Source organism: Furipterus horrens, unplaced genomic scaffold, assembly GCF_987537825.1.
Source record: "Furipterus horrens unplaced genomic scaffold, mFurHor1.1.pri manual_scaffold_10, whole genome shotgun sequence".
In the NCBI taxonomy this organism is placed as follows: Eukaryota; Metazoa; Chordata; class Mammalia; order Chiroptera; family Furipteridae; genus Furipterus; species Furipterus horrens.
Window position 1 is genome coordinate 48,758,234 of NW_028327180.1, and position 25,766 is coordinate 48,783,999.

Genomic DNA, 25,766 nt, shown 5'->3' on the forward strand with positions numbered 1-25,766 from the left:
AGTTCATCACCTCAAAATGTGCCGCAGTGCTGGGGTCCTGGTCTTCCTCAGTAGCGTCAGGGCTGAGAGGACCGGGTTTCCAGGAGCAGTGAAAAATGTGGGAGTCCCCAGGCCCAAATGATGATCCTAACAGTTCCTAGTTATCTGTGACACAAACCTCTGACAGTGACTGGGAACTTAAAAACGTCAGCTGCTCTGTGGACTGGAGTGTGGAATTCACAAAGCTTATTCCTGGTTTTGATGAGGAAGCAGGTTTGAAGTGGCCAACTGTGTAAACGTGTATGTGCACATACACATGCATGCCCACTTGGAGCCACTCATGGCTCTATCCATCCTGCCCATGTCTAGTCCCCTGTGTCTTAACTGAAGTCAGGCCCCACACTTCTTTAGACAAATATCAATTTGTTGTTCCAATTTATATGCATTCATTGGTTGCTGCTTGTATGTGCACTGAGATCAAACTGCAACCTTGGTATGTTGGGACAACACTCTATAACCATCTGTGAGCTACCCGGCTAGGGTCTGCTCCCACTTTTGATAAGGCTGAGAATGGCCCTTCTACCAGCGTCTCTGGCCCTGTCCTCCATGATCTTAAAACAAAAAGCTTACCCCCAGTACAGAGGAAATGAAAGAGGCAACTGAGTACAGCCTGGTCATGTGTTCCACTGGTCACTCCTATGAGGGGGGATGCAAAGGGAGGATACAATTACTGATTTTAGAGAAAGATACAAATATCGATAAGTTGCTTCCCATATGTAAACCTGCAACGTAAGTATGTGCCCTGGAACTGAACCTGTAACCTTTCAATAAACAGGATGATGCTCCAACCAAATGAACCACAGCAGGAATGTCTTGTATAAGTAATGTAAACATACTCATCATAGGGATGTGAATAATGAGAATGATTGTCTTTAATGCTCCACTGTAGGGTTTTTTTTTTTAATTCTGAGTGATGCTGCCCATGACGTTTATGTAAAGAACGTGGATTTTTTATTTTTTATTTTTGGACGAGTTAAAATTTTATAATCCTTAACAAAGGAAGTATAATAAACAGGTACACTAGTGCAAGGTTTTTGGGAAGTGGATTTGGGCAGGGGTCACTTGTATTTATTCTAAATCTCTGGTGATTTAAAACCAAAAAGTTGACCACCAAACCATAAGTTCCAATAAACAGAGGTTGGAATGATGTCACGAAGTTTTAGATCCGAAGGACAATAAAGAAATGGGTGATGTGTTGACAACATTTTTCCTTTGGCCCTCAGCTCTGGTTTTCCTGCATTATTTAGTCCAACTATGGAGCAGGTTGGAAACTCGGGTTAAGTGCAGCAAGGTAACGCTTTGTTAAGGGGGAAGCAAAGGATGAGACTTCTGTATCTTGGGGCTTCTTTTGGACTTGACTTCCCATAGGTAGGGAGTCCTCCCCCAGTTAGGTTCTGTGGCCTTGGCTCTCCATCTCCACCAGAACTACGAGCTTTGTGGCCTGGGGGAGTAAAGTGAAACTCTTGATGGGTTTTTCCCATTGGGAGTGGTGGGTTTTTCTGGAGTGCTTTTCCAGCTTGGTTCCACGTGGGTGTCTTTGCTGCAGGACACTATTACATATGCAGATTTTAAGCACAGAGGGAGCTAACCAGCCAAGCCCTGAAATTAACAATTTCCTGTTGAAAATTTGTTTCCAGAGGTTGACACTGTTTGAAATTTTATTCATAGCATAAAACCTGTGTTCACTTTGGTAAACTGTTAGCGCTGTTTTCCTAGGTGATTTTATTTACTTTTTTGCTGATTCCTGTTTTTGTTGTTGCATCTCCGCCTCTGCAGTGGGTGCTGCCTCCCCCAACAGCCAGCTTGGTTTCACCTGGGCAGGCACAGAGCTGATGACAGAAATTAAACCCAAACTGGTCTACCTGTGAACATTCTGACTGGTGCCCTAAATTTTTTAACACCGGCTACAAGAAACACACATAGGGGGTGCTTTCTCAGGGGCTTTGCACTCAGCCCTCAAGTGAGTCGTTGCTGGGTCAGCCACAGGCTCCTCAGCAGACCCGGGGTGAGCCTCAGTTTCTCTAACCAACAAATAAGACACCCCTGGTTCCCTGAGACTGTCCCTTCTAAACCAACCCATGGCCATGGGGTGAGAGGATAACTTGGCCCATTGCTCGTGCAGATTCATCAGTGAAGGACAGAAATAGGCATGTGCCATGCTCCAGGCAATGCCTGGGATCAAACCTGTGACAAGGGCAAAGAGGTAAAGAATGGAGTGACAGCCCTGAACGGTGTGGCTTGGTAGGGCATCATCCCACAAAGCCAAAGGTCGCTGATTCAATTCCCGGTCAGAGGATGTGCCTGGGTTGTGGGTTCAGTTCCCAGTCGGGGCAGATACGAGTCCATTGGTGTTTCTCATGTCGATTTTCCTCCCTTCCTCTCTCTCTAAAATCAATAAATATATCAAGTGAGGATTAAGAAGAAAAGAACGGAGACTTCCAGCAACATGGAGGCATAGACAGACACATTGTGTTTCCCTCCACAACCAAGAAGGAATACAACTACCTCAAAACTATAAACAACCAGAAGTTCCAGAAAAATCAAACTGCATGAAAGTCCAGCAAACAAAGATACAAAGAAGAAACATCCAGACATGTCCGAGGGGCAGAGCTGGGGCGGAGAGGATGCGGTGTGATGGCGGCAGCGACAGGCTGGCAGAAAGTGCAGTCACCCGTTTTAAAGTCAGGAGGGACACCTGGGGAGCGTTCCCAGCTCCTCATCAGACCTCGAAGCTCATGGTCCTAGCACTGGGGAAAATCAAGCCTCATTGCTTCTGACTGTGCAGACCAGTGGGGGTTGGGGTGGAGGCAGAAACTGCCGGTCTCAGCAGAGTCCGCTTGTTTAAAGGGCCCCCACGGTCCTAGAATGTCCACAGACCCACTCACTCTGGGACTGATGGCCAGGGCAGCAGCTAGAAGGGCGCCAGTCCAGTGCGGAAGTGGGAGAGGTGTCTGGAAAAGGGGCGAGTGCTGGGCAGGCGGCTTTGTTCCCTCTCGGACCCCTCTCACACATACAGTGCCACAATGTGGTGAAATAGGTCGCCCTGTACTGATGAATCCCTAAGGCTACGCCCCTTACAACGTAACAGGAGCGACAGCTCTACCTAAGACACAGAGGCAAACAAACACAGGAACCTGTCAGAATGAGGAAACAGTGAAGTATGGCCCAAAAGGGGGAACGGATGAAGGTTCCAGTGGGAGAACTAAGTGACGAGGAGATAGCCAACCTAACAGATGAGGAGATAGACAACCTAACAGATGCATAATTCAAAACACTGGTCATAAAGATGCTCACAAGCTTGACAGATATTCTTGAGTACAGCAAACGCATAAGAGAAGTGAAGGCTATGCTAAGTGAAACAAAGGAAAATCCACACAAAATCAATAGTGAAAGGAGGGAAACCGGAGTTCAAATCAATGAGTTGGAACATAAGGAGGAAAAAAAACATCAACCAGTGCAGAATGAGGAAGCAAGAATTGAAAAAAATGAGGAAAACTTCCCAAATTTTGTGAAGGAGATGAACATACAGGTCTAGGAAGCACAGAGGGTCCCGGGCAAGGTGGACCCAGAGGGGACCACACCAGGACGCATCATGACTGAGATGCCAAAGGTGAAAGGTAAAGACAGTCCTGGGGGCAGCAAGAAAGAGGTGGAGAGTTGCCTACAGTGCGGTGCCTATAGGACTATCAGCTGATGTCTCAGAGGACACTTTGCAGGCAGGAAGGGACTGGCAAGCAGTATTCAATGTAATGAAAGGCAACCTGCAACCAGGATTACTCTATCCAGCAAGGCTATCATTTGGAATGGAAGGGCAGATGAAGTGCTTCCCAGACAAGATGAAGCTAAAGGAGTTCATCACCAAGCCATTATTATATGAAATGTCAAAGGGACTTAAGAAAAAGAAGATCAAAACTATGAACACTAAAATGGTAACAAACTCAACTATCAACAACTGAATTAAAAAATAAAAACAATCCAACTAAGCAAACCAGAATAGGAATAGAACCATAAGTATGGGGATCATTTGGAGGATTATCAGCTGGGAGGAGGGGAGGGGGAGAAACAGGGATATGGTGCAGGGATTAACAAGCATAATCAATTGGTACAAAATAGGGGCAAGTTAAGAATAATATAGGAAAAGTTGAAGCCAAAGAACTTATATGTATGACCCATGGACATGAACTAAGGGGGGTGGGACTGCTGGGGGTACTGGGCAGAGAGAAGCAAAGGAGGGAAAAATTGGAACTACTGTAACAACATAATCAATAAAATATACTTTAAAAAAAAAGAATGGAGTGATAGGAGATAAACTTGTAGGCCAAGTCCTGAATGAAAAGGGGAAAAGTCTTGCTGGGAGTGGGAACATCCAGTGAAAAGTCTCAGAGGTGTGACCAAGCTGACTGCAGCTTCAGCCCTTCCCAGCAACCCCAAGGGTGGGTTCCTGCCCTCATTTTCCAGGTGCAAAGCTGGAGCTATGGTCCAGGACAGGAGAGGCACCCTTGTAGTGTAAATCAAAGGGTTGGCTTTTCTGTCTCAGTTCGGATGTGAAAAAGCCAGGATTAAGAGGCAAGGCACTTCCCCTCAGCCCATTTCCTCACTGCAGAATGAGGGGGATGGGGCCATAGCACATTTGAAAGGGAAGAGAGGAGAGCTGGCACTTAATCCCCATGGAGGATGAGTGAGCAGGGGTGGGGCGTGGTCAAACCCACAAGCTGACCAGCCTCCTTGGAGACTGGTCATGGGCCTCAGGTGGAGCAGGTAGAATCCAGTCTTAGGGAGACATTTCCCATATCAGTAACCCCATCCTAGCAATATCCCCCAAATTTCCCCAGGCCATGTGGGATCCCCTCTCCAGACATCTATACCTCTCCACCTCCTCTCCATCCCAGCCACAGGACCTTCCTGGGATTACTAAAACACACCAGCTCCATCCTGTTTGGGAACTCATGAAACACTTTATGTTGTTCCCAGTGGCTGATTCTTTCAAGATTCAGCTCAGAAATCTCCTTCAATGCCTCAGGTGTCACCCCCCCCCAACCTAGCATTTGGCACATCTTACAATTTTAAAAAGATTTCCACGTAACTTTTTACTTGATTTTTCACTTGACTCCTCACTGAGGGCGGGGCATGGATCTAAGCCTCTTTGCTGCCACAGCAGGCTGTCAATAAATGCATAGAGAAGGCTGAATGAAGCAACCTGCCCGGTGGACTTATGCCACACCCTTGACTCTCCACCACCACCTCCTTACCCTAAGGAAGGAGCCCTCACTAAGGAGGACTTCCACCACCTCTCCATCCCACTTCAGCTATATCTGGGTTCGAATCCCAGCTGTTCTTGGGCACGTGACATCTGTGTGGGCCTCCATTTCCTGGTCTGTAAACGCTCAATTGACATTCATCCACGCTGTGCCCCTCTCAAACACGAGAAAGATGCTGGTCCTTGCTCCCCAGTCCAGCATCTCTATTCCCAGGACTATCACGATCCCGGGGATGACCTTAAAGCCCCTTCAAGTCTTCCCAGGATGGAAGTGGGTGGGCCAATGTTCCGGGTTCGAATCCTCCTAACTTCCTTTTAAGAACTGGAGCAAGAACTTTAACAAATCTTTCTGTAAAATGAACCGCCCACGCCTGCCTTCCGGGGGAGCGACCCCCTCACCCCGCTCCCTAAAAGGGGGCCATCGCTAGAGCCAGGTGCGAGGTAGAGCGAGTTTATTGCAAGTTACAACCGAGGTGGCGTCCAGAGGGCGCCGCAAGCTGAGAACCAGCGCACTTCGCGCACGTGCCCTCGACGGGAGCTGCTCAAGACAGGCTCCTCCGGTCGCACAACCATCGCTCATACCGCGCAGGCGCGATGCTTCCGCATGGCCTGGTCCGGTCCCCTCCCGGGGCCTTCTTGCGGGAATCGAGGATGCTCATGCGCCCTCCTGCTCTGCGATTCGTGCAGGAGGAACTAGATTCAAAACGGGGGCGACCACGGCTCCGCGGTCGAGGAAGGAGAAGGGAAAGGGGAAAAGGGAAAGGGCGCATGCGCATGGGCGCACCACGGCTTCGCAGGACTTTGGAAACTCGCCTCTCCAGCGTGCGTGGTGCTTGCGTAGTGCTGTGGGAGGTGGGCATAGCGGCGGAGCCACGGCTTTTAGCCAGAGTCCCCAGCGCGCAGCCAGCCGTTGCGCGCTACCTGACCCGCCGAGGGTCTGGCTGATGGGCTGAACTGCAGCAATTCCGTGATTAGGGCCTTGCAGCGCTCAGACAGCTCGAGGCCGTTGGGGTAGAGGACCCCGCGCTTCTGGCGCCGGGGCAGGCCCGCAATGTCTGAGTCGTCGAAGGGCATGCACCCGGTGACCATGACGTAGAGCACGACGCCTAGGCTCCACACGTCGTACTTCTTGGGGTCATAGGGGATGCCCAGGAGAACCTCTGGTGATGCGTAGGCTGCCGAGCCGCAGTAGGTGGTGCTCAGATCAGGGTAGCCGTGTGCCTGGCGGCCGAAACCGAAGTCGGTGAGCTTGACTCGGCGCTCGTCAGGGCTCAGCAGCACGTTTTCGCACTTGAGGTCGCGGTGCACCAGGTGGTGGTCGTGCAGGTAGCGTACTGCGCCTGCTATCTGTGCAAAGAGGTCGCGCGCCTGCCCCCCGGGGATTCGCCCGTTGCGCTGCACAGCCTGCAGCAGGTCGGTGGCGGCTGCTTCCATCACAATGTACAGCTTCCCGTTGCACACCTCGATGAACTCGAAGACTTGCACAATGTGCGGATGCCGCACACCTCGAAGGATGGACAGCTCGCGCGGCAGGAACTTGTTGACGAAGTCAGGCGGTGCGCGCCGCCGGTCCACCACCTTGATGGCCACCGTGCCCTTGTACTTCTTGGACGTGGCCACCTTCACCTTGGAGTAACTTCCCTCACCTATCGTGCGGCCCAGCTTATAGCCGAGCTCGCTCAGGAGTTTGTCGCCCGACATGGTGGCGCCTGAGGCGCGCGGGGAGCAGGAGGCAGCTGCTGTCGGGGGTGCGGCCGGACTCCGATCTCGGGCCTAACCCATGGTGCTTGGCACCTGCACCCCCGCACCCCCATGAGCCCACTCCCTGGCCTCCTCCGCTGCGGTGACCTTTATTGCCCAGGTAACAATTTCTGCCTTGTGAAGTGACCGCGGTCGTCACCTGCCTAGGGAAGGAGGCCCCCCCCCCCCCCAGGCCCTAGGGCTTTGTGACTAATAATCGCTCTGAATGGTCCAGTTTCCGATGAAAGGGTACTAACAAGGAAGGCCTCCCGACCACCACAGAGGAGTGAATCCGTGCTTACGGTTGAGTGGCTCCTCGCCAGTACAAATATGAGGAACAGCCGCCCTCCCAATTTGTACCCAGCCCGCATAAGCCCGGAGGGGGAGGAAACGGGTAAAGGGGCTTAGCTCGGTGACCCGGCTACCAGGAGCTTGACTGCCCTGCACATCTCCCCAGAGGGAAGGTGAATGAGAGGTCCTTTGATGCAAGGACCCGGGTGACCCGACGGGCTCCAGCTGCCCACACTGACTGAGCCACCACGCCCGATCTGGGATAAGAAAAAGTAAGGATTCTTTGTCCGCGGTCGGGCGTCGCAGCCTGAGCTCTCCTGGGGTTGCCACACCAGACCCCTGAGTTCCCTGGCGGCGCCCAAGAGCTACGCGACAGCTTCCGCCAACATTCATTGTGGCAGCGGCTGCTGTACGTCACTTCCGCCCACGACCGGAAGTATAAGGCGCTGCGAACATGGCGTCCTCGAAGGTGAAGCAGGACATGCCCCCGCCGGGGGGTTACGGCCCCATCGACTACAAACGGAACCTTCCACGTCGGGGACTGTCGGGTCAGTGTCAGTCTGTGCCTAGTGTCAGGGTCTGGGACTTTTGGGTGCCGCAGCGGGGGTGGGGCGCCGGGGAGGCTAACCAGGCCTCAGTCTACCTGCGGTGTGATGAGAGGCGGAGTCTGAGGATCCCAGATAGCGTCCGTGTAACGATAAGTGCTGCACTTTGTCGAGTAATTACTAAGTCTTTTAATTTCTCATCGTAACAGCTCAGAGGCCGGTCCTGTTAATTATTCTCACTTCACAGTAGGTTAAACTGAGATTAGTATAGTCCGCGTCCCTAGCCCAGTTCCACGCTTCCATTTTACAGGTGGGAAAACTGAGGCCCGAGACAGGTTGCGACCTTCCCAGCTAGGGCCACCCATAGCAAAGCGGGAACCAAAACCCGAAACACCGAAGGAATTTAAAAGCTGTCCTGTATGGTGGTTGCACGCTGGTGGTCCCCACCTGCAGGATATCCCAGGAATATGTATTATTAATTTTTTCAAATGTTTTAAGTAACTTTAAAATTTGTTATTGGGTTCGTCACAGGAGAATTAAGAGAGGAAATAAAAGGCGCCCATACAGCACACCCAGGATTAACAAAGAAATGCAAAATGTGCTATAAATCATTAAACTTTACATTTAAAATCTGCATATTATGCAAATTGTGCCTTAATTTATTTTATTTATTTATTTTTAGAGATGGGGGAAGGGAGGAAGAAATAGAGGGACTGAAACATTAATTTGTGGTTGCGGCTCAGGTTCCCCAACCTGGGACCCGGCCTGCAACACAGGCATGTGTTGCGAATAGGTGACCCTTGGGTTTGCAGGCCAGCACTCAATCCACTGAACCACACCAGCCAGAGCTATGCCTTAATTTAAAAAAAAAAAAAAAAAAATCATGGACATGGTAAAAATAAAAAACTCATGATTCAGATAGAAAAGTTAATGTTTAGTGAAAACACAACTTCTCTCCCTCTTCTTGGCTTTTTTGTATCCCAGAACAGGTTGCATCCTTTTTTTTTTTTTTTTTTTTTTTTTAAGAGAGGAAACGGGAGGGAGAAAGAGTGGGAGAGAAACATCAATTGGCTGCCTCTGGTCCTCCCGGAATCCGTAACCCAGACATGTACCCTAACTGGGAATCAAACTGGCAACCTTTTACTTTGCAGGACAACACCCAACAAACTGAGCCACACCAGTCAGGGAGGCAAACTTTTTTTTAAAGGGCCAGATAAATATTTTATGCTTTACTGGCCAGATTGCCCCAGCTGCTACTTTTTTTTACAGCTGTTTACAGATCTAAGTGTTGTTACCCCAAGGACCATACAAAAACAGGTTACAGACTAGATTTAGCACCATATGAGCACTCAACTCATCTTGGAGCAGATTGAAGGAATCTAATGTGATCTAAGTCTCTCTCTCTCTTTTTTTTTTTGGCAGTATAATACAACACCCAGACTAGTGCATCCCTCAGATGTGACGCACAAGATCTGTTTACATATATGCACCTGTATGACCTGTACCCAGACCAGGCTACAAAAGGAGTTTAGCCCTTGGGTTCTCCCCAGTCAGCATCTTTTTTTCTTTTTTTTCTTTCTTTAAAGTCACGAACGGACCCTTTATACTGGTCTTCTTCCTGTTCATGTCACAGCTGTGCCTCCCATGGGCCCTAAGTGCATTGCCTGTAGTTGGGTGTCCTAATTGCATCCTTTTACACCAATTTCATTGTAGCACATACAAACCCACCCTAGTATTTTCTTGGCTGCAGAGGTGTGAGGAAGATACCCCTTCTGGTGGTGTGGTCTTTGTTTATGAACCTGTATTCGTTCATTAACTAGTTCAGTGTGCTCATGGCTGTGAGCCCTGTCTCAAGGAGTTCACTGCCATATCACGCCAGAATTCCACTGTAGCAAGTGGTGGGGCCCAGGCTAATCAGGGCCTGCTTCAGCCAGGGTGGGCCTGAGGGAACTCTCTGAGGAGTTAGTTCCCTGGGTGGAGGGAACAACAAGTGCAAAGGCCCTGTGCTCTATCCTGCACCCTACCTTCATCTTCTATCTTTCTGACGATCTTCCAGTCTTGCCTCTTTACCTATGGTCTGCAGCAGTCCCCTCCCTATCTTATTCTCCCCTGCTCTTGTCATGGCACTGTGGCCCCAAGCCAGGCACCAACTGCCTTCATCTCTCCCTGGACCACTCACCGTCAGCATCCCAGAACTTGTCAATCTGGCTCAGGTTGCCTTAAATCCACGCTGCTCCCAAAGTGACTTGCTACCCCCACATCTCATCTCTCGTACCCAGCTCCTCTCTCCACTTCCTTCTGTGCCCACTGTGTGGCCCCTTTTTTCCTTGTGTCTTTAACATTTTTATTGAGCGTTGATACCATACATTTCATCCATTTTGTGTGTACAAATCATTGATGGTTAGTACATTTGCAATTGTGCAACCATCACCATCATCTAAATTTACAACACTCATCACCCCAAAAAGAAACCCCGTACCCATTAGTTATCATTCCCCATTCTCCCCCCAGCTGCTGACAACCACTAATCTGCGTTCAATCTCTATGGATTTGTTTCTTCTGGACATTTTATATAAATGGAATCATTCACAGTATGTTTTTCTGTGTCTGGTTTCTTTCAGCATGGTGTTTCTAATGTTCATGTAGCATCAGTGCTTCATCCTTTTTATGGCAGAATAATAATCTTGTATGGATGGACATTTCCCACTTGATGGATAGTTGAGGTGTTTCTACCTTTCCCCTGTTGTGAACAGTCCTGCTCTGAATATGCATGTAGAAGTGTCTGTGGTATATGTTTCATTTCTCTTAGATGAAATTTCACCTAGGAATGTAACTGCTGGGTCATGGTAACTCCACATTTAACATTTTGAGAAATTGCCAAACCAGTTTCCAGATTGGCTATACTGTTTCACGTTCTCACCTATAGCATATGGGAGTTCAAATTTCTTCACATCTGGACAACATCAATTATTTTTTTTTTTTTGAGTCTCACTAATCTCATGGGTATGAGGTGATATCTCATTATGGTTTTAATTTGCCCTTCCTTGGTGACTAATAGTCTTGAGAATCTTTTCTTAATGTTTATTGGCCATTTGTATAGCTTCTTTGGAGAAATGTTTGTTCAGATTATTAACACATTTTTAAATTGGGTTGTTCATCTTGTTATCATTGAATTTTAATAGTTATTTATATATTTTGTGTACCATTCTCTTATCAGATATACAGTGTGTAAATACTTTCTCCCATTCTATGGGTTGTCTTTTCATGTCGTTGATGGTATCATGTGCAGCACAAAAGTTTTTTGTTTTTTTTTTAAAGATTTTACATATTTGTTTAAACAATTATTTATTTATTTATTTATTTAGCAAGGGGAAAGGAGAGAGAGGGAGAGATACATCACTATGTGGTTGCCTCTCACGCGCCCCCAACTGGGGACCTGACGTGCAACCTAGTAATGTGCCCTGAACTGGGAATTGAACCGGCGACACTTGGTTTGCAGGCCGATGTTTATTTATTTTTAGAGAGAAGGGAAGAGAGGGTGAAGAAGAGGGAGAAAAACATTGATGTGAGAAACATTGATCGGTTGCCTCATATGCGCCCTGACCGGGGACTGAACCTGCAACCCAGGCATGTGCCCTGACCAGGAATTGAACCAGTGACTTCTCACTTTGCAGAATGACACCCAATCTACTAAGCCACTAATTTCAGTGAAGTCCAGTTCACCTATCTTTTCTTTTGTCTCTTGTGCTTCTGGTGTCATATCTAAGAAACAATTGCCTCATACAAGGTCACCAAGACTGACTCCTAAGAGTTTTAGTTTTAGCTTTTACGCTGAGGTATTTAATCCATTTTGAGTTAATTTTTGTGAATGGGAGTAGAAAAGAGAAATTATTCTTTTGCATGTGGCTATCTAGTTGTCCAATTTGCTGAAAAGACTGTTCTTTCCCCCATTGAATTTCTTGGCACCCTTGTATAAATTCAATTGACCATAAATATAAGGGTTTATTTCTGGACTCTCAGCTCTGTTCCATCGATGTACATGTCTGTCCTTATGCCAGTGCCACGCTGTCCTGTACACACAGCTGTGTGATAAGTTTTGAAATTGTGTAGTGTGAGTCCTATTTTGTTCTTTTTTCAAAATTGTTTTAGCTATTCTGGTCCCTTGAATTTCCGTATGCATTTCACGATATGCTTGTCAATTTCTGTGAGACGGAAGGGGATGGGTTGGAATTCTGAAGGGGACTGTATTGACTACCTCATTTTGGAGAGTGCTGCCATCTGTACAAAATGTTAAATTAAGTTCTGATCCATGAACACAGAATGCATTTTCATTTATTTAGGTCTTTTTTACCCATGGTCCGCACACCCTTTTGGGCATGCCACTCGAACTCCCCCACCATACTGGCAGCTCCAGGGACACAGACATCTCCCACCCAGGGCCTGGGATCTGGGCCTTGTAGCCTGAATGAGGAAGAAATGAGTTAGAACTGCATCATCATAAAGGCTGCCTTAGTCCTGGAATTTATCTTACAGATGGGCACACACTTGGGTGCCTGGTTTGATGGCAAAGGATTTTCACAAAGACAGCCTAGGTTTGTCCCCTGTCGTGGAGTCAGAAGGGGAGGCTCCTGGGCTTCTCCTCAGCTATTAAGAAGAATGAAGCAGTTCTGATGAAATGCCCTACACAAGCAGCCAACCACTGGGTGCATCAGGAGAGGTCCTACCTCTCTGCAAGCTCTCAGTGCAGGAACCAGGTTGCCCTCACTGACCTGTGTGTTCATTTTTTAAGATTTTAGCCCTGGCTGGTGTGGCTCAGTGGATCAAGCATTGGCCTGTGAACCAAAAGGTTGCCAGTTTAATTCCTGGCCAGGGCACATGCCTGGCTTGCAGGCCAGGTCCCCAGTGAGGGTGTGTGAGAGACAACCAATTGATGTATCCTTCGTGCATGCATTGATGTTTCTCTCCTCCTCTTTCTCCTGAGGGAGAAACATCAATTGGTTGCCTCTCATACATGCCCTGACTTGGGACTGAGCCCACAACCCAGGCGTGTTCCCTGACGGAATTGAACTGGCGACCTTTGGCTTTGCAGGATGACACCCAACCAACTGAGCCACACTTTCAGGGACTGAGCTGGTGGTTTTAACAGTTGAACCAAGGGGGAAAATAGGAGCCAGTTTCTCATTTATCTCCAGGTCCAGTGGAGGTGCCCAATGAGCCTTGTGGCAGAGCTGAGCTGAAGAAGAAAGAGCCTCCACTTTGTCTCCCCATGAGGCCCAGGGAGTGGCATCATACATTTTTTACTGGATAGCAACTGGAGCTTGACCTGGCTGAGTTCGTTCACTTGTCACAGCAACCTCAAGGCCTGGCCAGTGAAGAGACCCTGCTTGAAAGAGGAGAGGGGGTGCAGGGCCAGCCAGCTCCAGCAGCTAGGCCCCAGGTGTCTGGACCTCCCTGAGGACCCCAGCGGGCCCACAAACTGTCAGTCAGGATTATAGTGGATGCCCGCTGGAGCTCAGTAAATATTCATTGCATCATGTCCTGCGGGGTCTGGGATGGGACTAGCAGCACCTCAGGAGACCAGGGGTTGGTGGCAGCCCCTGAAGGGCATTGCCTGCCCCCTGTGGGCAGCATGCAAGGAGGTGGCCCAGGCAGCCAGGAGCCACCATGGAGTTGGAACTCAGCCATGAACACTGACCTTCTTTGAGGGGACTGGCTGGCTGACTGGGAACCAGACAATCTTCTAGACTATTGTGGTGCCAGAGCCACTGAACCATAAACATCTAGACCCTTGAGCCCTCCTGCAGTCTCTGCCCAACTTGTACCTTCCAGAAACCCAAGCTTGGGGGCAAAGGTGATGCAACTGCAACAGCCTTGCCTCTGAGAGAGAAGCTGAGGCCTGCAAAGTGGACAATCGTGATAGAGAGTGGTCTGCAGCTGTGGAAGAGGGGGCGTCCAAGGAAGGGGGCTGGTGGGCATTCCACAGAGACAAAAAAATAGTCTGAAGAAATGTGAGCCATCTCTGGGAAGGGGTCAGGAGGGGGCTTTCACCTTCTCCCATCGTCTGTATATTTCTGGGGTTACCTGTACAAGTGAGTTTTGCTTCTTGAGAAGAAATGACAAGGGTGGCCTGTTTCGCATGCAGATGCTGAGCCGGCGCTCCTCTCCCCACAGGCTACAGCATGTTCGCCGTGGGCATTGGGACCTTGCTCTTTGGGTACTGGAGCATGATGAAGTGGAATCGCGAACGCAGGTAGGCCTTGTGCAGTTGCAGGTGGGCACATGTCTATGGACTTGGTGTACATTGGGGCCCCTCGTCAATCCTCCAGGCCTTGGGGACCCAGCAATTCCATTGCCAGATCTTAACCTCGATGACTGATTAGTAAGCAAGCAGCTTGCCTCCAAGTGTTGCCAGACACCCCTTCAGCCTCTGCCACTGTGGGGACTTGAGGGTCTGGGTTAGGATAGCCTATTGGAGGAGTATCCCAGGAATACGTTCCCCTAGCAGGCTTTTGTCCATGGTAACCAGGCAATGACTACATAAGGGCTTAGAAAGCAGATCATGCAAGACAGTGGCCATGCCAGCCACATGGAGCCTGAGGGAACAAGTCCTGCTGATGGCCTCAGTTCAGACTCTGTACACCTCTGAGCTCTCCCAATGCCCTGCCAGGTGGCTCCTTCTCATTGGCCCCTGACTGTCTGGGCCCCTCTACCTTGTCTCACGAGGCCAGGGGTCTCTGGGCACAGTGCTAGTGAAGGCCCAGCTTGTGGAGAGCACTCCACATTGTTGAGTGAACTCAGGAGCATGTGGTGGATGCTGGATGCTAGGGCCCCTGCATTGGACAGGCAAGACCAGGCCAAGCCTCTCAAGGGACAGAGTAGTGACCACAGTGTGTGGCTGTGGTGGAGTCAGCAGCCTGGGGCATGGAGCAGCAGAGGGGTTGAAGTTCATCTACCCCTTTTCTGTGCCTCTTTAAAATTCTTGGTGATACGAGGACAAGGCCAGAGGCCACTCCCTGGGCCACAACACAGCTCTGCTCTCCTCACCACCCCCAACCGCCCCCCAGCACAGACAAGGCTGGTGGCTTGGAAGACGCTGAAGAGCAGGCAGAAGAAAGAAACTGCCTGCCCAGTGCTCACACCCTAAGGTTATTTTGAGATGAAAGGGATGTGGTTTTGTAAGGCTTATATCCCCATAATGAACACTCCTCCTCCTTCACTGCAGTCACAGGCCTGGGCTATTTTTAGGATTAAAAAAAAAGTTTTAATTGAAAAGAAAATGTGAAGCCAGCAGTCTTGTGGATCAATGCCTGTGCCACCTGGGTCCCCATTTTGGGCTCACTGCCCAAGCTCTGTCCCGCTGCTTGCCTCTTCCTCAGCCACCTTCCCATGCATCACCCTGAGTACCCAGGGACCCCATCATCTGCACCCCGCCCTCCACCCCCCAGCTGCTGCTCACAGTAGTCTCATCCAAGTGTTCTTTTTGGGGTTTCACAGGCGCCTGCAGATCGAGGACTTTGAGGCCCGAATTGCACTGATGCCACTGTTACAGGCAGAAAGCGACCGGAGGTGGGGCCACCAGGACCAGGGTCAGGAGGTCACAGGCCTGAGTTCCTCAGCTTGCGGTGTGGGGACACAGCCAAAATGCACATGGGGACTGGCAGCTACACTTTTGCACACATGTACTGCTGTCACCCTTGGAGAGGGCCCTGGACAAAGTAGAGACCCAAGGGGGAGAACCAGAAGGCTTCCTGCAAGAGGGGGCTGGAGCAGAATGATAGAAAGAGTTTACCAGGGAGAGAGGAAAGGAAAGAAAGAGGAGAGGTCAGTGTATGCAGGGTTGTAAGTGACAGGAGATGATGGGGGGATAGAATAGGGAGGGGTCTAGCCGGTGCATTATGCAGGCATCTCTTGGGGTTCTCAGGCCTGTCCCCACCTCCCACTCCTTCCTTGGCAGGGTCCTGCAGATGCTTCGGGAAAACCTGGAAGAGGAGGCCATCATCATGAAGGATGTGCCCAACTGGAAGGTGGGTGCCCTGCAGGGAGGAGGGCAGGAGTCTAGGCCACTGCAGAAGTGTGGCCTCCCACAGAAAACCTAGGGCTGAGAGGAGTAGTGGGTGCTGGGTGTGAGGAGAGGAAAGCAGCAGCTTCTATCTGACAGAGTAGCCAGCACCCCCACCTATACTTGCTTTCCTCGCAGGTGGGCGAGTCTATGTTCCACACAACGCGCTGGGTGACCCCCATAGCAGGTGAGCTGTTTGGACTGCGCACGAATGAGGAGATTATCAACGCTACCTATGGCTTCATCTGGTACACATAGGGTCTGCCCCTTGGCCACTGGACCCACTCTCCCCAGGAAGAGAATAAATGCTCTGGAAACCCGTCTTCCTGTGTCCCAGGGACTGAGTGACTTGGGGAGGGGGAGCGCCACTGGGTCACACGTGATGTGGGGACTCAGGGATTGGACCTGGGAATTTGACAGGAAACACCCAGAGGTTGCCCCTGGGCCTACCACCAGCCTGTATTCCCAAACGTACCTTGACTGTCTTACCTCTGTTGAAATCCTGCTTGACTGCCATCCACCTCTCCAGACTTCACCAGAGCACAGGGATGGATAGAGCTGTGCAGAGGAGCAGAGTGGCGTGGCAGAGGTGTGTGCCCTTACTCCCAGGCCAGGATCCCATAGCAGGGGTGATCAAGCCATCACAACCCACCTCTTCCCCTCCAGGCTTCGTTTCCCTGCCAGTGGGGGCATCCCTGCGATCCTTACAGCTCAGCTCCTAGCACAAAAGGGTTAACTCCACCTGCAACCACTGACCAATGGCCGCGGGCGGCGCCTGCTGATTGGCCGGGTGGGAGGGGGCGGGGCCTGCTCTGGAGTAGCTTAAAAGGCGGTGTCGCAGACTATCCGCGCTGCAAGCAGAGGCTTATTTGAGCTATGAGCGCAACTGCCGGCCGGGACTCTGAGGAGGCACCCGAGGAGCGGCGTTTCCTCAGGTCAGCTGGGGTAGGGCCGCCCGTCCTGGACCCCATGGCCAGGGTGTAGCCCGGGGCATAGCTGGGAGGGGTACTGGAAAAGGAGCATGGCTGAAAGGGGGTATGGTGAATCCGAGGCCGCGTTTCACTGGAGAGTGCCTGCCGCTGCGTCAGCAGCTGCATTGCCAGGTAAACTGCATCAGCAGCAGACCCCCCGGCCCCATGAATTAGTCATCAGCACTGCTCCTCACCCCCCCATCACCCCTTACCCCCGACCAGGGCCCATCTCCCCTTTCCATCTCCCAGGGACCCTGGAGCCCCTAGGCCTCCTCCTCCATCTGAACATTTAGACTCAGCTCCTCAAATCCTCACACCTCCCATGGTCCAGAGAAGGAAATAGGCCTGGGGAAAGAAACCACTGCCTGAGCCGGGGCTAGGGCAATTTTTGAACACATGGGCCACTTGCTAGGTGTCTGGAGCTGGCAGCTATGGCTGTCTCACACCTTGTTCTGAGTCATCCTGTGTGACATGGGACCTCAAGCAGAGCTGTGGACCTCATGATAAACCAGATTTGTTCCACAGTCCCTTGTCTGACCACTTCTGCACACTGTCCAATCAACTCCTCTTCTTAGGGCTGATATTGTCTGATGTCCAGATTTTGACTGATACCCAGATTCAGCCTAAACACCCAGCACATCCTAGGCACAGGGAGATGAATGTTCATCTGGCATAGGGGACCATGGGGCACCTCAAATGCCAGTTGAAGAGTGATGGGGCTCTGTGGGATGAGTGGAAGTGTTAACAGTGAAGAAGGGGGAGGAGGCAATGAGGTTGGAAACATGGGGAGCACTAGGCGTGAGGGATTTGAATATTCTCTGGATATTCAAAGACCGTTTGCGATGGGGTGATGTAACCTGGTGTTCAAATTTTCAAAGCCCCCATGGCTGGGGTTGTGGAGTTTGTGGGGACATGAGACTGCTGTAGGCAGCCAGGTGGGAAGTAATGGCGGGCTGGCTGGAAGAGGCACGAGGGTGGTGTGGATAGAGAGAAGTAGCTAGAGCTGAGATCACAGGGAGGGTCTGGCATGGGCATCCAACTTTTTGGCTTCCTGGAAGCATTTTGGATGTGTCAGACTCAGTGCCCTTTGGAACCAGGTCACCTCAGCCCTTCTGGGGCTGGTGGGCATATTCCAGGCCTCGCAGCCTTTCTCATCTGGTGCATAGGCTGGGGGAAGCGAGAGGCACTCTCATAACTGGGCCACCCCTCCACCCCCAGTCCACAAAGGCTCTGCCCTAGTTCCCACTCATACCCTACCCATAGCCACCACCCTAGGGTCCTAGCCTGGACCACCCTTTTCCCATGGAGTCCCCACTATCACTCCAATGGCCAATTAGGCAGGAAGATAATGGTTCCAAGTAGTGACAAGACAGCAAAGTTTTGGGAAAGAGGAGGAACAGGAGGAATGGACGGTCCTTCCACCCTTCTCATCTTACCTCCCCATCCCTGCCCTCCTGTGGGGGCTGTAGCCAAAGCTGTCACAAGATGAAGGTAGAAAAATAAACCCATTCTGGAACACCCTTCCCAGGAGCTGGGCTGGCCTGCCTGGCCTAGGGCGGGGAATTGGTGGGGGTGTCTTCCTTTGGCCCTACCATGACCTCCTTTCCCCACCTGGTACTTCAACCGCATCTGACATTGGCTGAAGACAAGCTGAGGGTCGAATATGACTGGCTACTGGGGTCTCAGGGTATGTGGCCTCCCTGCCCTCAGCCCTCATCTCCCCCATTGTGTGGGCCCCCAAAGTATGTTCCTGAACCAGTTTCTCAGTCTCTATCATTGCTCCAGCCACACTGGACTCCCTTCTGTCCCTTGTATCTGCCAAGCTCACTTACACCATGAGTCCTTGGCCCTTGATGTTCTTGTTACCTGGATTACCTCCCATAGTTCTCCAGGCCAGTGCCTCCAGGAAGCCCTCCCTGACTCCCCATCCCACAGCAGTTCTCATTCCCCACTTCTGCCCCTCCTGCTGCTTGGCTTGATCATGCTGTAAAATTGGCTGGAAGGTTGTGGTTTCCTGCTCACAGAATCAAAGGAGAGAATCTAGGATTTATCCCAACAAACCTCTGCCATCTGTTGATCTTCCTCTGCTGCTTTGTTCACACTCCGTCTGTGGCTCTGTAATGGGAGAAACTTGGTTCTTGCTGACACAGTAAAGAATTACAGATCAAAACCCTGGCTACTGTGGCTCAGTGGATTGAGCATCGACCTGCGAGCCAAGTGTCACTGGTTCGATTCCCAGTCAGGGCACATGACTAGGTTGCACATCAGGTCCCCAGTTGGGGGCACGAGTGAGAGGCAACCACACAGTGATGCTTCTCTCCCTCTCTTTCTCCTTTTTCCTCTCTCTAAAAATAAATAAATGAATAAACAAGTAAATAAGTAAATTATTTTTTTAGAAAAAGAATTGCAGATCAGCGAATCTGTTAGGGTGCAAGCAGGGTTTATTAGTAATACGTTCTCATGGAAGAGAATGGCCCTTGCCGAGATGGGGGTGAAAGGCATAGGTTCAGGGCAGGGCAAGGTAAAGGCCGCAAGAGGCAAGAGCAGGGGTGGCAAGAGCATCAGGTCCTTTGTTCTTAGGACTTATATAGTTGGCAGGATAGGAGTGAAGACGTTACATATTGACTGACAGGTAGAGGTGGTGCCAGCTTCCCTGGGGGGATGTGACTACCCAAACTTAGGTATGTGTAGGTGTCTGTAGCCCAAATCCTTATCTTGTTCCAGACTCTATTAGTTCAGATATGTGACAGGAGGCAGTTAATTAAAGTTGGGGCAGTTACCCAGAGTTATTTATGGGCTTTTTCTGTAAGCATTAGGGACTCATAAAACAGATAGTGACCAGGGGCAGGCAATTGACCAAAGTTGGTTTATGGGCTTTTTCTTTGGGCACTGCGAACCCCCCTCCTCTTCCAGGCCTTGGGATGAATACTCAGTTTCAAGGCTTTCTTTCCCAGATAGTGGAAATGATGCATACAAAATTTCAAGGGCTCCCTCATCCCATGTTAGCATGGTGTTTCTTTTGATGTTGGAACACCTGGAAATATTATCGGACCAGGCTCAGGACTGTTGAGTGAGTGAGTGAGACATGTCTCCCTCCTCCTCCCTGTGTTGGTTTACTATTTTTCCTACCTAACAGCTCTGGAGACAGACACCAAGGGTAGAAGTCTCAGTTTTCCCACTCACTTCTTGCATGACCCTGGGCAAGCCACTTGGCTTCTCTGAGTTGTCAGATGTTCTTCCAATTCTCTGGGTCTGGTTCTATAATAATAATTATTATTGTTATTGTTATTGTTATTATAACCCTCTCTAGGGTCTGCTGAGCAGGGACTAGATGCTGCTCTGTAGCAGGAAGGAGTTCTGCCTAGGGGAAGCTGCCATCAGACCATAGACACTTCCCAGTTGCTCAACCTTTGATTCTGGAGTGAGGAACACCTTCTGATCTTCAAAGTCAGCTCTCCCTCTGTGGCTACCAAGCCCAGGCCCCTTGGAAGGCCCTCAGTCAGGGCCAGTTTGGTTCCTGATGTTAGAAGGGCCCAACACTTCGTTTAACACTCTGCCATCACCATGGAATTATTAATTTTTGAACAAGGGACCCCACATTTGCATTTTGAACTGGCCCTCAAAAATCATCTAGGCCATCCTGCCTTGGCTTTTGCAAAGGAGGAAGCAAGGCTCAGGAAGATGAAATGGACACCAGTCACTCCAGTGAATTGACTCCATAGCAGAGCTTCACCTCAGGCGAGTTGGCCCCACGTCTCTAGGCACAATTATTTGAGTTTTACCACTGTCTTTGAGGAGGGGTCACATCCACTTCCCTTAATGAGCTATCAAATGCCTCTGCAGCCTTCACGTACCTCCCCCAGGCACCCCTAGTTCAGTCAGCTCAATCAGTGGTTTCCTCTAGCTGAAATCCACCCATCGCCCTCCCTTCAAAGTCCTTCACGCTTCATTTCTCCTTCTTGAGTTCCTCCCGCCTTGGGGGCTGAGGGCCTCTGAGTGGGGCTGGGTCTTCCACTTTGGAAGAACGGAGGAACCAACTAGCGCCACCTCGTGCTTCCTCGACCACCAGAGGGCGATCGCGCCTCAGCCTTCGGCTCAAACCTCCAGCTGCCTGCCAGGTTCCATTCAATCAAGCGGGCATGGGGTGGGGAACACAAGTTGGGGAGTAGCGTCAGAGACTGGCTCGGAACATTTCTGACCCCGTCTGAGACTCTGTCTCCATCTTGCTGTATCTCTAAGCATCTCTTCCCACTCTGTCCCTCAGTATGGAGGAGGCGGCTGCTCTGGAGCGGGAGCTGCTGGAAGATTATCGCTTTGGGCGGCAGCAGTTGGTGGAGTTATGTGGCCATGCTAGTGCCGTGGCTGTGACCAAGGTACCTAACCCCTGACCCTTGACCTTGACCCCAGCTAGATGGCCAGCCCACCAGAGCCAAGGCCTATCTATATGCATGACCCCCGTGGCCAGGATGGTCCAGTCCTCAAGAAGCTCCTCTTTGGGGCCACCCCAGCCTATCACTCAGATGGGGAAACTGAGGCCCAGAGAGGCTCATCACTGGGCCAGGCCAGTCAGCAACCCAAGACCCAGGGTGTCAGTGCACCCAGAGCAGAGACTGAGGCAGCTGCAGGGATAGTTCTGGGGCACCCCCAAATAACCCAGTGCCACAGGTGGGGAAACTGAGGCTCAGAGGTGGGGAGGGGCCTGAGCAGGGTCTCAGGGGGTGAGAAGCATGACTGTGTCTGGTTCTCTGCCAAACCCCACCTATGAGGTGTCTGCAAGGGACTAGAGAATATTAGCAACAACGACATTATGATCCAGTGCTTTGCCCCATGTTACCTCTGAACAAGGGTAATAAACTGACACCAGTTAATAAACATAAACTCCTTAGAAAAGTGCCCAATAGAGTCAGGACTCCAGCATGTAATTCTTCTTCTCCTCTTCCTCCCCTTCTTCCTTTTCTTATTACCACTGTATACTTTTTAAAAACTTCAATATTTTTTTACATGGACTCAATTTTTTTTTTTTTTTACTTAAATGTTCTTATTTCCAAACGAAACATATCCTGAGTGAGGTGCTCAAAGGAGAAAGATATAGTGAAAATCTTAGCCAGTGTAGTAAACCCTTGCCTGGCCCTTGGTGACCAACTGTCCAATTTTTGCCCTGAAAGCCCCAAGTCCAACTGGAAGCCCTTTGGTCCCAGTCAGCCAGTGTCACCCTCCATGACTTTGGATGTGGTGTGGTGGGTCACAGGCATGGTCAGGGTCAGTCAGGACCCACTGAGACCTCAGGGAGGGAGGAGACTCAAAAATACAAAAACTTTCTCTCCTTGTGGTTGGAGGTTAGAGTAGGCTGGGCCCTGTGAAGCCAGGGAGAGGCCCCAAGGGCTTGTCAGAGACATTGTCATTTCTATTTAATAGAGGTAAAAGGAGTCTGGGAGAGGAGAGAGGGCTGAGCGAAGAGACGTGCAGAGTCAGGATACGCAGAGACTAGAACACCATCATGCTTAACTCCTGTCTTAAAGAGAGAGGAAATACAGATGCACAGGCCCACAGAGAGATGTAGACTGAGACAGAGACAAAGACAGACTAGATGGAGAGAGACAGATATGGAGAGACACAGAGAGTCTGAGAGGTACAGAGAGGGAGGTGAAGACAGAGGCCAATGGAGAGGGACGGAGGAGAGAGACAAGGCATAGCAGGTTGGAAAAATATCTCCCCCCACCAACTTTGGGGCCCCTGGGATGCCTGAGGCCTGGAAAATGGGCAGGGGAGGGGCAGCCACTGCAGTGGAAAAAGGTGGAAGAATGTCTGCAACTCAGCCCTAGAATAAACAAACCACAGTCCAGGCTCTGATGGTGCAGGAGGCATGCTTTCCTGTTCTGTCTTGGCAGAGACTGAAGCAAGGATTCTGCATCTCCAAGGAGTAAACTGAGGCACTAAAAGGCCCCACCCTTCACCCATAAGGCCCCACCTTTTGTTCTATTCTATTGCCTACAAGCCCAAGCCCCATCCCTTCCTCAGCCTGGAACCTCAGTTCCCCAACCTGAGCAAAGAGGAATTCCAAGGACCATGCCTTTGCCTTCCTTGTGCCCTCTACAGGTGTTCCCCTTGCCTGCTCCCTCCCGGAAGCAGAGGACGGTGCTGGTTGTGTGTGGCCCGGAACAGAATGGGGCGGTGGGGCTGGTCTGTGCCCGGCACCTGCACGTTTTTGTGAGTAGCAAGGACCCCCTTGGCTTCTGAGGGTTACCCCCCTACCCTGTCCCTGTGGAAGTCGCTTCCTCCTCTTTGTAGTGTCTCAGAGGAACATTGAGGCTGGACAATTTACAGAATATTCCCGGTGCTTGCCCCACATAGGGTCTGCTGCCTGGTTCCAGGTCTGGAGGCTTGGCAGGGCTAGGTAGGAGCTTGGGCAGCCTCCACACTGACCCCTTCCTGTTCCCCCTCCCAGGAGTATGAACCGACCATCTTCTACCCCACACGCTCACTGGATCCCCTGCACCGGGACCTGACCACCCAGTGTGAGAAGATGGACATCCCCTTCCTGTCCTATCTGCCCACGGAGGTCAGCATTCCTCAGTGGCTGAGGGGCAGATGGGGGATGGTTCCCCAAGGCTGTCCCTTACCCTGCCTGCCCTCCCAGGTCCAGCTCATCAACGACGCCTACGGGCTGGTGGTGGATGCTGTGCTGGGCCCTGGCGTGGAGCCCCGTGAGGTCGGGGGCCCCTGCACACGTGCGCTGGCTACACTCAAGCTGCTGTCCATCCCCCTCGTGAGCCTGGACATTCCCTCAGGCATGCCAGGTGGAGGGGGGCGTGTCAGGGCCTGAGAGACCTGTGGGGCCCCATGTGCTCCAGTGGCTGTTATCCCGACTTCTCTGCCCACTCTGAGCCTCAGTTTCCCCAGCATGCTCTCTGGGTGTGGCAGAGGGTCACATCCATCCTTCAGATGAGGAGTCCGAGGCTGTTGCCCAGGTGACCCTTCATCCCCTGCCCACCACACCCAGTGCAGCATGCCTGCTGCCTGCCCTGGCCCAGTCACCAGGGCAGACGTGAGCTCACTGGGCAAAGGCCTCGCCTGTCCTGGCCACTGCCCCATGCCTGTTGGAGCCATTAGGCCATGGGCAGATGGAACAAACAGCCGCTGGCTAGCCGGACCCTCCACAGAGGGTGGCTGGATTCAGAGGGACATCCCCTGGCTTGTAAGACCTCAGGGCCATCTCAGCAGGGTGCTGAAGAGCAGGGTTATGGGTAGGGGATGGCTCTGAGGAGGTGGGCTGTCTGGTATGAGGGTGGAGGCTTTTACTTATTTATTTATTTTTATTTCGAGAGTACATTGATTAAAGCTGGGGAAAGTGAAACAAAGAGGGAATTAGGAAGAAGAAGCAAAAGGAGAGAGCCTAGGTGAGGCTGCTTTGACTCTCTAGGAATGTTGTAGGAGAGAACGGAGCTGAAGTGGGGCTGCTATTTACTCACTAAGTCAGAGGAAAGGGGGCCTTGAAGGCAGACTCAGTGGGGTGGCCCAGGACGAGCTGTCACTGCCCATTTCTCCCCTGGCTCCATTTCTCCCCTGGCTGCAAGTCTCATAGGGACCCTTAGAGCTCAGGTGGTGCACACCTGTGGGGAGGAGAGGGGAGGCAAAGGCACAGGTGTGTTCCTGGGGGGGGGGGGGGCGAGGGTGTGCCAGGAGGAGGCTTTTACTTAGTGGTTCCAGTTCCAGACAGGCAGGAGAGAAGGCAAGGTGCCTCATCAGAAGGTGAGGGTCATTTGAGAGGGCGCAGAAGCTATGACCCAGTGAGTGAGGTGGTGCGTCCTGTGAAAAGGCAAGATCTAGCCTGAGGGTGAAGGCAGGGATGTCATATCACGGGACAGAGTATTAGAGAAAGGAGGATGGATGCTCAAGTTGGGTGGGGAGGGGGGCACTTACTGTCAGAGGCAAGAACTGGGGGCAAGAAGACAGGTCATATAGGGGGACTTGCCTGAGGATGGAGGCAGGTCTGTCCTCTGAGTCAGGCTCGGTCAGAGAGAGGAGGCTGGCCCAGAAGTCTGGGTGCATAGAGGTTCTAGTCTAAGTGGGGAAGCTCAGGATTGACAGGGAGGGAGGCATGGGGATAGCCACCCCCAGAGTCATGGGTCTGACTGGGAAAGGGCAGCTTGTAGAAATGATGTAGCCTGCAGGTAGAGGCTGAATCAGATGGAGGAGGAAGATTGGGTAGCAGGTGGGGGGAGGGGCAGAAAAGTATGAGGGCTCTGGTCTGAGGGGAAGGGAAAAACACCTCCAGGGAAGGGAAGAGACTGGTCTGAGGGTGGAGGCTCAGTTCTACAGCGAGGCGGGTGTGACCGAGACTCACTGTCTGAGATCAGAGGCTGGGTCTAATGGGGAAGGGGAAGTGGGCGGTGGGGTGCAGGTCTTTCGTCTGAGAGTGAGCACTCTTTTCAGCTCCTGATGCCCCCCCCCCCCCTTCAGGCTGGGATGCGGAGACTGGCGGCGACTCGGAGGACGGGCTGCGGCCCGACGTGCTAGTCTCACTGGCAGCGCCCAAGCGCTGCGCTGGCCGTTTCTCTGGGCGCCACCACTTCGTGGCCGGCAGGTTCGTGCCCGACGACGTGCGCCGAAAGTTCGCTCTGCGTCTGCCAGGGTACACGGGCACCGACTGCGTGGCGGCGCTGTGACCGCCACCGCACCCACGCGGCTTGGACGCGGGCTAATAAACAGACGTCGCACTGCTTCCTGGCCTCGTCTCCTCTGTGTGTCGCGGGTGGGCAGACTCGGGTAGGGACTTCCCACCTGTCCCCAGGCGGCCCAAGATGGGAGGGATGGAGGGCAGACGCAGATTAGGACTTCCCGATGACTTCCGTAAAGGGTAGATT

At 51.5% G+C, this 25,766-nt stretch overlaps 3 protein-coding genes across 4 annotated transcripts; 2 read left to right on the top strand and 1 right to left on the bottom strand.

Annotated features, from left to right (window-relative positions):
* Nucleotides 1-6,132: 6,132 nt before the first annotated feature.
* On the bottom strand, nucleotides 6,133-7,058 carry TSSK6 (testis specific serine kinase 6). Its single transcript, XM_090289005.1, has one exon. It carries the CDS (start codon nucleotides 6,995-6,997, stop codon nucleotides 6,176-6,178), a length of 822 nt encoding a protein of 273 aa, XP_090145131.1. The 5' UTR covers nucleotides 6,998-7,058; the 3' UTR covers nucleotides 6,133-6,175.
* Nucleotides 7,059-7,743: 685 nt separating this feature from the next.
* Nucleotides 7,744-16,254, top strand: NDUFA13 (NADH:ubiquinone oxidoreductase subunit A13). Of its 2 annotated transcripts, XM_090290066.1 has the most exons (5): nucleotides 7,744-7,875; nucleotides 14,044-14,122; nucleotides 15,367-15,438; nucleotides 15,827-15,896; nucleotides 16,070-16,254. In XM_090290066.1, exons 1-5 carry the CDS (start codon nucleotides 7,782-7,784, stop codon nucleotides 16,187-16,189), a joined length of 435 nt encoding a protein of 144 aa, XP_090146192.1. In that variant the 5' UTR covers nucleotides 7,744-7,781; the 3' UTR covers nucleotides 16,190-16,254. The 2 variants fall into 2 exon arrangements, with proteins under 2 accessions (XP_090146192.1, XP_090146193.1); XM_090290067.1 differs by lacking the exon at nucleotides 15,367-15,438.
* A 544-nt stretch (nucleotides 16,255-16,798) lies between these two features.
* On the top strand, nucleotides 16,799-25,625 carry YJEFN3 (YjeF N-terminal domain containing 3). Its single transcript, XM_090290068.1, has 6 exons — nucleotides 16,799-16,866; nucleotides 21,167-21,275; nucleotides 22,999-23,109; nucleotides 23,348-23,461; nucleotides 23,540-23,699; nucleotides 25,363-25,625. The coding sequence occupies exons 1-6, from the start codon at nucleotides 16,808-16,810 to the stop codon at nucleotides 25,566-25,568; spliced, it is 759 nt and encodes a 252-aa protein (XP_090146194.1). The 5' UTR covers nucleotides 16,799-16,807; the 3' UTR covers nucleotides 25,569-25,625.
* Nucleotides 25,626-25,766: the final 141 nt, after the last annotated feature.